Source organism: Sinocyclocheilus grahami, unplaced genomic scaffold (assembly GCF_001515645.1).
Source record: "Sinocyclocheilus grahami isolate Dianchi unplaced genomic scaffold, SAMN03320097.WGS_v1.1 scaffold168.1, whole genome shotgun sequence".
Classification (NCBI taxonomy): domain Eukaryota; kingdom Metazoa; phylum Chordata; class Actinopteri; order Cypriniformes; family Cyprinidae; genus Sinocyclocheilus; species Sinocyclocheilus grahami.
This window is the reverse complement of record NW_015505347.1, coordinates 1,250,536-1,263,795: the sequence shown is the minus strand read 5'-3', so window position 1 is coordinate 1,263,795 and position 13,260 is coordinate 1,250,536. Positions and strand designations below refer to the sequence as shown.

General features: G+C 34.2%; 1 protein-coding gene across 1 annotated transcript in view; it reads left to right on the top strand.

Moving 5' to 3' along the window:
• Window positions 1–13,260, top strand: part of LOC107593306 (protein eva-1 homolog A) — a 44,793-nt gene that overhangs the window by 12,563 nt on the left and 18,970 nt on the right. The window contains exons 3-5 of the mRNA XM_016282972.1: window positions 1,426–1,549; window positions 3,419–3,571; window positions 9,001–9,144. Coding sequence (XP_016138458.1) covers window positions 1,426–1,549; window positions 3,419–3,571; window positions 9,001–9,144 — 421 coding nt within the window. The remainder of the gene's footprint in view (window positions 1–1,425; window positions 1,550–3,418; window positions 3,572–9,000; window positions 9,145–13,260) is intronic.

Here is a 13,260-nt window from a genome sequence, read left to right as displayed (position 1 = left end):
TTTTTTTATATTTAAGTTTTCATATTAATTTTAGTTTATGTTTTAGTAATGTTATGTTATTGTTTTTTTGTTTTTAAAGCTAAGGCTTTTAGCTTTAATTTTTATTTCCGTTTTTATGGTTAGTAATTTCGTTTTGCGCTTTTGTCGCCTTTTTTCAGTATTTCTATTTATCTGAAATTTGTATTTAAAATTTTAAGGATTGTAATTTTATTATGTGCTTTTGTTATTCTCTTATTTTTTTTACATTTCTATTTATTATAAATGTATTTCTTTATTTCAGTTTTTAAGGTTAGTAATTTTGTTACATTATTTTGTCATTTTATTACTTTTTAATATTTCTATTTCTATTTTTTTATTAGTTATTGTTTTTTTTTAATATTTCTATTTAGCTTTAATTTATTTTTATTTCAGTTTTTAATTTCCATTTTGTTTTTTTGTCTGTTTGTTTTTTAATATTTCTGTTTAGCTTTCATTTTTTATTTCAGTTTTAAAAATTTTGTAATTTTGTTTTGTGCTTTTGTCATTTTATTAGAAATAGTTTTTTTAAATAATTCAATTTGGCTTTAATTTATTTTTCATTTCAGTTTTAGTTTTGGTAACTTAAGTAAAACTTACATTTATTTTATTTCAATTGCAACATTTCTTATATTCATGTACTTTTTTTAAGTTTAAGTTTTTCATCAAATATGAATAATTTTATCTAATTTTACTTTTATTTCAATGAATGAAAATGGTTTTTAATTTTAGCTTTAATTACCAGTAACAACACTGATTCCAGATGAATGAAAGTTCTGACCTACATTTTTTTTCTTGTAGAATATTTTTGTGTCATACAAAAATACATAAAATTAAAGAAGTAAAAGGGTTTCTTATGAAACATATGAAAGTTCTTCAGATATTTCACTCTATGTGTATGGCACAGTATATTAATAAGAAGGCTGTATTTTGTGCATTAAATGTGTTTAATATCCAAACATAGCTGATGAAGGTGTGTGTGACTCTGATTTACGTGGCAGTAGCTCTTTTGAACTGCAGCGTCTCTGACAGCACACACACGCGTGATTTACGCTTGCACACTCGCTAAAACCACACACTATAAACACACGCTATAAACACACACATGTACTGCACTGTGTGCCGGAGTAAAATTACAGTCTGTGTGTTTTTATGCCCGGAGGGAAGGAATCTACTGCGGGAAAAATGAAAGCCATGGAATGCATGTACCTAAATGAAAGCATTCTGTCTGTCTGTCTGTCTGTCTGTATGGATCTGTCTGTCTGGATCTGTCTGTCTATCTGTCTGGGTCTGTCTGGATCTGTCTGTCTGGATCTGTCTGGATCTGTCTGTGTATGGATCTGTCTGTCTATCTGTCTGTCTGTCTGTCTGGATCTGTCTGTCTGGATGGATCTGTCTGTCTCTCTGCAGAAGATGCTGGATGAATGTGAGGACAGGAGGAGATGTCATGTTCTTGTCAACAGTCGTTTGTTTGGGACGGACCCCTGTCCCACCGTCAGCAAATACCTCAGTGTGCGGTACAAGTGCAGGCCGAGTGAGTCTCTCACACACACACACACACACAGATTATTGTGTTCTTGTAGCTGAGCAGAGAGAAATCTGTCCACTTCTGTCCTTCCTCTCAAAGCTCTGCACTTCAGTTACGGGTCACTGTGTCTGTTAAAGCTCTACAGATGCACAGATGGGCTCGGTTTGAAGTCAAGTTGAAATGAAAATGGACTTTTATTTTCTTTAAAGGGGTCATATGATGTTGCTAAAAAGAACATTATTTTGTTTATTTGGTGTAATGAAATGTGTTTAAAGTTAAAAAACACATTATTTTCCACATACTGTACATTATTGTTTCTCCTCTATGCCCTGCCTTTCTGAAACGTGTTGATTTTTACAAAGCTCATCGGTCTGAAAAGCGAGGTGCACTGTGATTGGCCAGCTATCCAGTGCGTTGTGATTGGCCGAATACCTCAAGCGTGTGACGGAAATGTTACGCCCCTCACCATACTGTGTTGGAAGGCCAAACAAAGTAGTTTCACTTTCACAACGAAACACACGGCGTCCTAGAGGCGGCCTAGAATGAGCAGAGGCCGGTGGGCTTGCGGCAACCACATGTGACGACTCCGGACTGGACTCCGCTTCATCCACGGTGAAAGCCGATCCGGCGATCCACAGCGCGAAGTTGTAGTATTTCCTCAGCAACCAGCACGGATCAGCTCCAGGCATGACGAAGCAGATATCGTCCTCTTTTGGAAGACCAAACAAAGTAGTTTCGCTTTCACAACGAAACACAGCGTCTTCACGACATGGTGGCGGCAACAATACTACAGCGAGAATAAAAGTTATGCCTTCTTTCTTTGCGTGAACATTTGGGCGGCGTTATGCAAATCTTCCCACATCGTGATGTAGACATGTGGGGGCGTGTTAGAACGAGCCGTTTTAGGTAGGTGTGGCTGACTCTTAACTTTTATAAAGAATATCTCTTTGGATTTGAGACTTTAGTCTTTGCAACTTTGCAGATCTTCTTTATGCACCAAGAGCTTGTAACACTACAAAGAGAAAGGAAAAATTTAAATTGCATCATATGACCCCTTTAAAACATGTTCCTTTTGGCTGATGTCACCATATTATTCATGATAAAATGGATAAGAAGTTCTGCCCAGTGTTGTTTTAGTATAACATAAATACTATTATTTTTTATAAAAAATACATTTTGAATGGTTTTCCATTTTCATTTTATTAATTTTGGTGTGTGCTTTTCTCATTTTTATTAATTATTGTTGTTTTTTATATGACTATAGTTTTTTCAGTTTTGGTTAATTTTATTAGTTATTGTTTTTTTGTATAGTTTTATTTTATGTTAATATTTATTTTTATTTAAGATTTTAAATTTTAGTCATTTTTTAGATATGTTTTTTAAAATATTTCTATTAAGCTTTTTAAAAAAAATTAAATTATGACTATATGGCTTTTTTCAGTTTTAGCTATTTTAATACATAAAGTTAATGAAAATGACTAAAATTAAATGTAAGTATTTTTAATATTTTATTTCAGTTAATGTTTAGCTCACTATAATAACCCTGGTCCAGCCCTATGTATTATAAGCTGTTTCGCATATAAATGCATCAAATTACGGTTGCCAATAATGCATTTATTTGATTACAAATACAGTAAAAACAGTGATCAAATAAATGCAGCTTTAGTGAGCATAAGAGGCTTCTTTCAAAAACAACAAAAATCTTTATGATTCCAAACTTTTTTGATAAAAAATATGCAGTAATAATTTTTTTATTAAAACAATAATTTTGTGAAATATTATTACAATTTAAATGAACTGTTTATTTAATGTATTTTAAAAGTAAAACGAGTCATGAATAGTGTTTTGCTATGACTGCGTGTTTTCTCTCTGTAGGTGAGTATAAGAGTAAAGTGGTGTGTGAAGGCGAGCGCTTGCGGTTGGGCTGTAAGACAGGGATGCAAATCGCGGTTTACTCGGCTATGTTTGGCCGCACACAGCAGGGAACGCTGGAATGTCCTCCACACCACCGGAGGGCACCGTCTGTCGGTAAGAACTCAGACTTCACCAGGTTCACACACACACACACACAGAAGCACAGATCCTACAGCACCTGTGTAAATGTGAATGACATCACGTCATGTCAGTTGTTTGGTTTCACGGCTTCATTTCTCCTGTTTCTACATGTTTCGGTTTGAATCTGTGTGTGTGTGTGTGTGTGTGTGTGTGGAATATGTCTCATTGTTACTGTTCCAGCATCAAAGCTGAAAGCCATGCTGTTTGTGGCATGGGTGTGTATCTGAGGGGTTCTGGTTCACCAGGAACATGCTTGAATTCAAGGAAACTTGAAGGAAACAACTGGAATGTGTGGGAGGAAATTCGGTCAAAACGTCACTCTCTTTTTGTCTTGAGATGTGTAGCAGCTAATCTCATCTCCTCTTACACTCCTGGAGGCTGTGTGTGTGTGTGTGTGTGAGAGAGAGAGAGAGTGTGTGTGTGTGTGTGTGTGTGTGTGTGTGTTCATATCAACTCACTGCACACCCACACAGCTGAGGTGGACACGTTTGGCTCCAGGTCGACTCTTTTCTCAGTGTTTGTGATGTGGTTAGTGTTGTTTTTGTGGGTGTGTTACTGTAAATGTGTTTTGTTAGTAGATAATGAGGTTGAGACCTGTATTGACACCATTTAGTGACAGGTTGGATGTTCTGATTGGCTGTTGTTGTGTCGTGTGAGACATTTTCACCTTCAGTGTGCTGACACAGATTGATTTGTTGAAGTACAGTGAATTTGGCACAAAGAGACTTTTAATAATAGGTAAGGCTGTTATTATAGGTAAAATTATATTATATTATATGTAAAGTGTTATTATGACATTCACCATCATATACAGTATCAAGTCTTGTTGTTTTTCCCCATTTTGTCTTTGCTTGGCAAAATGCAGCAATAAATATGAGCTTTGTGTGTGTGTGTGAGTGAGTGAGTGAGTGAGTGAGTGAGTGTGTGAGTGTGTGTGTGTGTGTGTGTGTGTGTGTGAGTGAGTGAGTGAGTGAGTGAGAGAGTGAGTGTGTGTGTGTGTGTGTGTGTGGGCGAGAGAAAACACCAGCCTCTTAAGCAGCGCTTGACTAATCACTCTGACACTGGACTCTGTGACGGGGTTAATGGGGTCTGTTTTTCTCTCTGGACGTCCCGTCTCTGTTTCACCAGAAGCTGCTCAAGAACCTCCATCTGTGAGAGTTAAAGGTCATTAAAGCCATTAAAACTAAATCAGTCAGAACTTACAGACTGATAGACTTCAAAATTGGATTTGATTTGAGTGAAACAGAATATTCAGCAGGAAATGATTTTTTCTTATACATCAGAAATTCGATTTGAATATGAAACGTGAGCTACGATAATATTGATCATTTTTTTCATCATCCACACAGCATTTGTTACATCTTTGTTGCATTTTCTCTAGAATTACTTCCAGAATATTTTTTATATTTAGAACAATGTATACAATAAGACTTTTTTTTAATTATTATCAAATTTAAAAAAAAAAATCACAGTGTATTTGTTATTATTGCGTATTATACTACACAATACTATTTTTCTCTTTTTTTCATAATTTTTCCTAATATTTTTTCAAATGTTTCGGTCCGTAATTTTAATCACTTAAATTAATTTTTTTTCAGAGAATAACTATAAATATATAATAGTAATCAATGACAATAATTTTACTGATTATGTTATGAATTTAATATCTCCATCTTAACACTATATATAAACTACTGTTCAAAATTTAGGGGTCGGTAAGATTTTGTAACGTTTTTGAAAGAAGTCTCTTCTGCTCACCAAGGCTGCATTTATTTGATGAAAAATGCAGTAAAATTGTGAAATATTATTACAATTTAAAATAACTGTTTCCTATTTTAATGTGTTTTAAAATGTAATTTATTTCTGTGATCAAAGCTGAATTTTCAGCATCATTACTCCAGTCTTCAGTGTCACATGATCCTTCAGAAATCATTCTAATATGCTGATTTGCTGCACAAGAAACATTTCTGATTATCATCAATGTTGAAAACAGTTGTGCTGCTGAACATTTTTGTGGAAACAGGACTCTTTGATGAATAGAAAGTTCAAAAGAACATCATTTATTTAAAACAAAGATCTTTAATAACATTAGAAATGTCTTTACTGTGACTTCTGATCAGTTTATAATGCATCCCTGCTTAATGAAAGTATTCATTTCTTTTGAAGATAGTGTACTTTGCTCTAACACCTCACAGAAACACAAAGTTCACGTCCTCCATGTGTTTCTGTACAGTTCCCACGCCTCATATTTACCCCATCCAGAGCGGTAAACTCAGATTTGTCCGTGATGGAGGACTGAAAGTGACCCCGGGGTTTTTCTCTGACCAGAACTAGATCTGCAGTGCGGTGTCAGAAGAAGCGTTAGATCCGGGTCTGTCATAAGAGAGGCGACGTATCCCAGCGGCACAGTAAATAGTTTCTTCAGCTTTAACTTTGACAGCTTCGGCTGGTTATACTGTTCATAAATCAGATCTCTATCAGCGAGCCGCTCTCTGTTTACGAACACGACTCCGTGACCTTTGACCTCTGACATTTGTTCAAGCCATTAGTCGTGAGGTGACGACGTGTCTCCGCTCCTCAGATCTTCAGTGACTGATGCTTGGAGCTGAACTCATGCTTAGTGTTAATGGATCTGTCTCTCTCTGGGTGTTCTGTGTCACTTCTGTGTTTCTCTCACTGGTTCTGGTCTAATTCTGACCCATTCAGACTCTCTTTATTAACCCCTAACTAGTGGACAGATGCATTTTTACCAGTGAGGGGCTGTAGGTGATGAACTTTGACCTTTCTCATAATTCTTTGTGACTGTTCTCTTTATATGCCATTGTGTTTATGAGCACAGATTACACCTAGAAAATCTGCATTTTATTATTAAAAGTTTATAGTTTATTTTAATTCTAATTCATTAAAAAAACATTAGAAATTAGAACAAATTTATTTGTGATCCAGACTGTACAAATATATATATGTGTGTGTGTGTGTGTGTGTGTGTATAGTTATATTACAGTACATTACATTATAATAATTGAATTTAATCTTATATAATTATTCCAAGTGAATTATATAATTATTCCAATCCTGAAAGTTTAAATAAACTATCATAAAAAATATATTCTAGAATGTATTGAACACTGAATTCTAATTCATTAAAAAAACATTAGAAATTAGAACAAATTTATTTGTGATCCAGACTGTACAAATATATATATGCGTGTGTGTGTGTGTGTGTATAGTTATATTACAGTACATTACATTATAATAATTGAATTTAATCTTATATAATTATTCCAAGTGAATTATATAATTATTCCAATCCAGAAAGTTTAAATAAACTATCATAAAAAATATATTCTAGAATGTATTGAACACTAGAAGTCCTTCATTTTAATGTTAATTAATTTATCTTAATTTTTATTTATTTTATTTAATAATTGTATTTATTAATTTTGTTTTATAGTTAAAAACAAGTTTGAGTTTTAGTTTATTCAGTTAGTAGTTTTAGCACTTTAAACTTATGCCAGTTAATTGCCAAGACAACCATTTCTAATTTTCTTATCTTTTCTTTTTCTTCTTATATGATGATATATCTTTTCTTATATTTTCATTTTTAGTTTTTCATCTAATATTTATAAATGTATATTCATTTTATTTCAAAGAACAAAAATGTGTTTAATAGTTTTGTCTTTAGTTTTAACAATGACAACACTAGTTAAAGGAACAGAAATATTGTGAATGATATTTTCCACTTTTTTTATGAACATGTTAGCTAGCAGTCTGTTAGTCCCTTCACAGACACACCTTCTCCATCCTGCCAGCTCTAATCTGATTGGCTGACTTTGTGCAATCTCCTGAAATAAAAGCATGATTAGTCCAGCGGGAAATGAAGTGGTGTGAACAAGACACAGCAAATGCTTTTTGAGAATCACATAACCTGCAGATTGTCAGACTATAGCGGCTTCAAACCTCTCAAATTCAGAAGAAAGCAGCACTGAAATAGCAACATATTAAAGATTTGAAGTACTTTCACTAAATGATATAATTATAGGGCATTTTTAAAGTCAAGTATGTTTTAAGAGAACATGCTGTGTGTTTATGTGATCATTTTGCCATCTGCTGTTGTGAGCAGCGGCTGCAGTTTCGTCTTCCCCAGTGCATGAAATCAAGTGTTAGAGACACAATGACGGGCGGACAACAAGCCCAAACATGAACACACACACACACACACACACGCACGCACGTCTCGTATGGTCTGTCTGCAGAGTGCAGAATCTGTTTGATGTTCATCAGTCTGGCTTCATTGTTCTGTGTGTGTGTGTGTGTGAAAGTAAAACATGTTCAGAGAGTTCAAACCCTTTAGGGAACATTTCATTTATTCAGAGCTGTGACGGTACCACTCGTTCATACTAGGGTTATTATTATTATAGTAAACTAAAGCTAAAAAAAAAAAAAATTAAATAAAATAACTAACACCCAAAATAAACTTTAAATGAAATAAAATTAAAATAAAAAAATCTCTTTTATTTCAGATAATTGCCAAGTTTTACTTTAACGCAATGTACTAAAGTAACTAAAACTTGAAATTAAAAACTGTATACACATATTTAAAAACATAATATTATAATATTTCGAAATAGTTCTAATTTGTTCTTTTCAGTTCATTTTTCACTTTATTTTCTTTCAGTTATTTGTAGTTTTTCCAGTTAATTTCGGTTTTATTTTTAGTTCAGTTAGTAATTTTATGCATTTGTAATTTTCTTTATGCTTAAGTTTTTGTCATCTAATATAAATATTTATTTTGATTTCAATGTATGATTTCATTGATTTTGCTTAGTTTTAGCTAAAGTTTTCGTTTTAGTTAGCGATAGCTACACAGTTTAAGGTGATATACTAAAATAACTACAGCTAAAACTGAAATAACAAAATTAAAACCTGAAAAAATGACATTACTGAAACTTCAAGAAAAATTAAGATGAAATTCAAAAATAGAAAAATAACAAGTAATTCAAACTGTAAGAACTATACTAGTATTTCAATTATACTAATTTGTTTTACTAATTTTATGTGCTTTTGTCATTCTTTAGATTTATTTTTCTAAATAGCAATTTTTTTTTATTTTTGTTATATTTTCAGAACCAATAATTCAGACTTTTCAACTCGATACTAAAATAACACTGGTTCATACTTGAACCAGAATTTGCTGGCAACATTGTGTCTTGAAATGACAAATTCTCCAGTTGATAACATTCAGGAACATCTTCAATTGGAGCAATGATATCTAAGTGAAGCCAGCACTGATTTTTTTTGTCAGTCATTAGAAGTCAGTAGAAGTCTATAGTGTGTGTGTGTGTGTGTGTGTGTGTGTGTGTGTGGGCTGAGCTCTCACCTGACGTGTCATGTGATTCCAGACTGCTCGTCAGATGTGGCTCTGCAGGTGATGACATCACGTTGCCAGGGGAAACGCTCCTGTGTGGTCCGCGCCTCTACACAAGAGTTCGGTGACCCTTGTTACCGTGGCACCCGCAAATACCTCAGCGTCATACACACCTGCGGTGAGTTACACACCTCAACACAGCATCCTCACACACCTTCAGTGACTACACTACACTGAGCAACAGCTCAAACCATGTCTGAGCACTCATAATTAAAAATGAAATATAAAGGTGTTATTATAAAGTGATGGAGATATTTTTGATTGCTTAATTGATTTGGCATTAGAACAAAATTACTTAAAATGTATAATATATATATATATATATTATAATATAATAAATATTTTCATGGGTTGCTTTTAATTATTTATTTATGGCTAAAATAAGAGTAAACAATGAAAGTATTGTATGCTCGTGTTGTTTATTAATAAATAAATAAAAATTAGAAACAAAAATATTTAAAATTGGATAATAATAAGGCTTTTCATGTGTTGCTTCTAAAGATTTATTTTATGACTACAACAACAGAAATATACTGAAAGGATTGTTTATTAATATCTAAATTAATAAATAAAATAGGAAATACATTTTGTAATATATTATAAAATAAATATTAATTACAATTAAAAAAAATAAATTCGATATATTTTAATTAAAACAAACAATATTTAAAAATGTATTAAAAAGTATTTTTGTTAGTTGCTGTTAATGATTTGTTTTATGGTTAAATAACGGAAAACACTGAATGTATTGTTTACTCATGTCTTTAAATAAATAAATAAATAAATACAATAATTGTAGTTAGATCAAAACATATTTAAAATGTGTTATATCATAAAGTTTTTGTTGTTTTAATAATTTATTTTATGGCTAAAATAACAGAAAGCATTGTAAACCAGAGTATTATTAGAAATTGATTGTTATTAACATTTTCAATGATTTGGTGTCATATTGTCACTAATAATCAGAAAGAGATGTTTTCTGTCAAATTTCTCCCAAATGAAAAATATCCGACAGCCTTTAATATTTTTTGTAATCTGCCCTAAATAATGAACATTTCACTCATGTCACATTTTGAATTTCAGTGCATTAAAATGTATGAGGGAAAAATAGTCAAATGCAGCTAAATTGATCTTCATTTGCATTTTCTCAGCTATTTTGTATCAGGTTTTTTTTTAGAATGACCCAAACATAAACTATTCTCAAATCACCTGTTCTGTGTTGCTTGAATATGATTTTATGTAATTACAGTAAAGCACATGAATAAATCTACAGAGCTGTGAGACAGTGTGTTTGAGCACTAGAGGGCAGTGATCCTTTACAGCTGCACTATCCAGGAGTTCTCTTGTGTGTGTGTGTGTGTGTGTGTGTGTGTGTGGGTGTTAATTATTAGAAACCAGTTAAAACCTCTATATAAAATCTAGTTTATAACGTAGAGTTAGAGGTTTGTTCAGATCACTAACCCTCACTAAGTGTGTGAGTATGATCGCTGCAGTCATACTGTGTGTGCTGATGGTTCTGCAGGGTTTCTGGTTCCTGTCAGTCCAAAAGCCACCTCCAGACCAGACATCAGAACCATTCATCTGTCTGTCCAAATACATGGCGCACACTATAAAGAGTCGTGTTTCTGTACTTTCACAAATGGTTATTACTGCAGTCATGGTTATGGTGTTTGGGAAGCGTGTGGTTTGGTTGTGAAAACAGACAGAGAGCGGTGTGTTTGTTTAAGAGCAGATATCAGCTGGGCTGTGATTTCAGATGGAAAACCAGACTCATGTGTTCATGTGTGAGTGATCGGGATGATTTAATGATGTCCATCGCATCACATATAATCATTGAATCTAGTTTTTCGGCGCTTAGGATGCTGCAGTGAGATAAAAACAAGTTTCTCGGCTTCCTGAGTGTGTTTATGCTTCAAATCAGATGAAGGTGGTTTGATTTTTGTAAGATTGAATGCAGGTTTTCTAGGGTATTGAATGTCAGTCAGGCCCGAGCTAAACTTTCCTTCTACTCTAACTGTTTCCTGTCCCAGAAATCTGATGAAACACCAAGCCTCCCTCGAGGAGTCAAAGCTCAAAAAAATAATTTTTTTAGTTATTTATAAAATATTTATTCATAATAATTAATATATGAATAAACAATTTTTAGTGTATTTCTGTTATTTTAGCCATTAAATAAATCATTACAAAACACAAAGCTTTATGATATTGTACTTTTTATTTTTTTTATTATTTCTAAATGTTGTTAGAAATTTGTATGAATTATTATGTTATGAAATAAATGTATTAATTTATTAATTTGTTTTACATATAAAAATTGTTTATTGTATGCGTTTACTTATAAATGAATATATATATATATATATGTTAATGTAATAAATACATATTATAAAATAAATATAAATATTAATTTAAATAATATACTTTAATTCTTTATTTTTTATTAAAGAAAGAGTTGTATTAAGAATGAGTTTTTGACCTGTTTACTGTCTAATTTCTTGTAAATTAACAGTATTTATAAAATATTTATATATTATGTATATAAATATTTGCATTTATTTATTAATTTATATATTACGATTGTTTAATTAAATAATTAATTAATGCATGCATTTATTTCTTTACTTTTAAAAATGTATTTGATCATTTATAGACATTATTTATAATATATAAATTACTTATAAATATTATTTATGCATTTATTCACTTATATATTTAGCATTTATTTACTAGCTTGCTTAAAAAAAACCTTGTGTACTGCATTAAGCTAACTGAAAGCTAAATGAAAACCAAGAAATGTGATGAAATGTGGATGGATTTGAGGTTCATATTCGAGGCTCCATCAGTGTGACTGACAGAGAATTTGAGTTAAATGAGCATGACTGATGTCTTCAACACCACTGACAGCATTCAGCTCAGGAGAAATGAACAGAAACGGGTCGGATCATGTGACCCGAGAGAGCGAGAGGAGGTGTTCTGGTCTATTGCAGCATAGCATTGCCCTTAAAAGGCAGTTAATTTGATTGGCGTTACGATCCAAACACACGGTGCCAGCTCTGTTTGCACATGCTCAGATCAGTCCTCACTTTCTGTGTTTGATAGTTTGGAAGTTACAAGACACTTGGAAGAGCTGAAGTGATTTATTCACTGTTTGAGAGAGAGTGCGGCATGCTGGGATATCGGCAGTGTGAGGGCAGCACATGTGAAGTGCGACTCGTTCAATGGGTCAGTCGGGGTGCGGTTGAGGTCAGAGGTCATCTGCATAGCTGCGGATCAGCCAATAGGAGGCCAGCAGGCTTCAGTCCAGCACTGAGCATGTCAAACGCCACACAGGAGGATTGTGTGAATGTTTGCACGCTGATCAACTCTCGTGTGGCCGTTTTTGGCCTCCTGATTGTTTTTCTTGGGTCTGAACTGTTCATGATGTCATTTAGAAGCTATTTACACACACTTCACTGCTTTAAAACTGGCCCATCATGAAGAAGATGATGAAGAAAGTTTGGAGAATGCATTGGTGGCTTTTGCAAATATGGTCGCAAAAGTTGTCCATATGAGTACTTCAGGTCTTCTGAAGATATGCAATGGCTTCTTATGATGAACAAACTGAAGTTTAAGTTGTTATTCACACAATCTTCCCCTTCCGTGAGCTGCTGATCATTCAGTCAGATGAACTCATCAAACGATTCAGTCTGATTCATCAAGGCATCGTTAAGTCCATTCATCTCACTTGTGAGCCGAATCAACTGATTCATCAAAGCATCGTTAAAGGGATAGTTCACCCAAAAATGAAAGTTTGATGTTTATCTGCTTACCCCCAAGGCATCCCTCTGGTCCGGGGCGCGAGGGGCAGCAGCTTCTTTCAGCGGCTTCGTCCTTCTCTCTGCCCACAGTGCTTGAAGGGACTAGACGGTCCGGCATCCTTGCCCGACAGCCGTGTAACGGGTGTGGTTCTCGTCCGGACTGCGGGTTCGGCAGCTCACGACTCTGGCGGCACGGGAGTCCCTCTACGCACCCCTCCTGGACCCACGAGGACACCAGCGTGCATGCACGGGGAAGAGACCAGTCTCCCGAGGAGAGGCGCGCTCGGCATTTAAACAGCGGCGGTGATGAGGCTCCATTCGATTCAGGTGTGCCCCATCACACGCCGCCAGCCCTGGCTATTTCAGCGTCCCTCCTCTCTCATGCACCCACTCATGTCGGGAGCCTGGCGAAGGGCGGCGATTAAGGGACGGGGTGA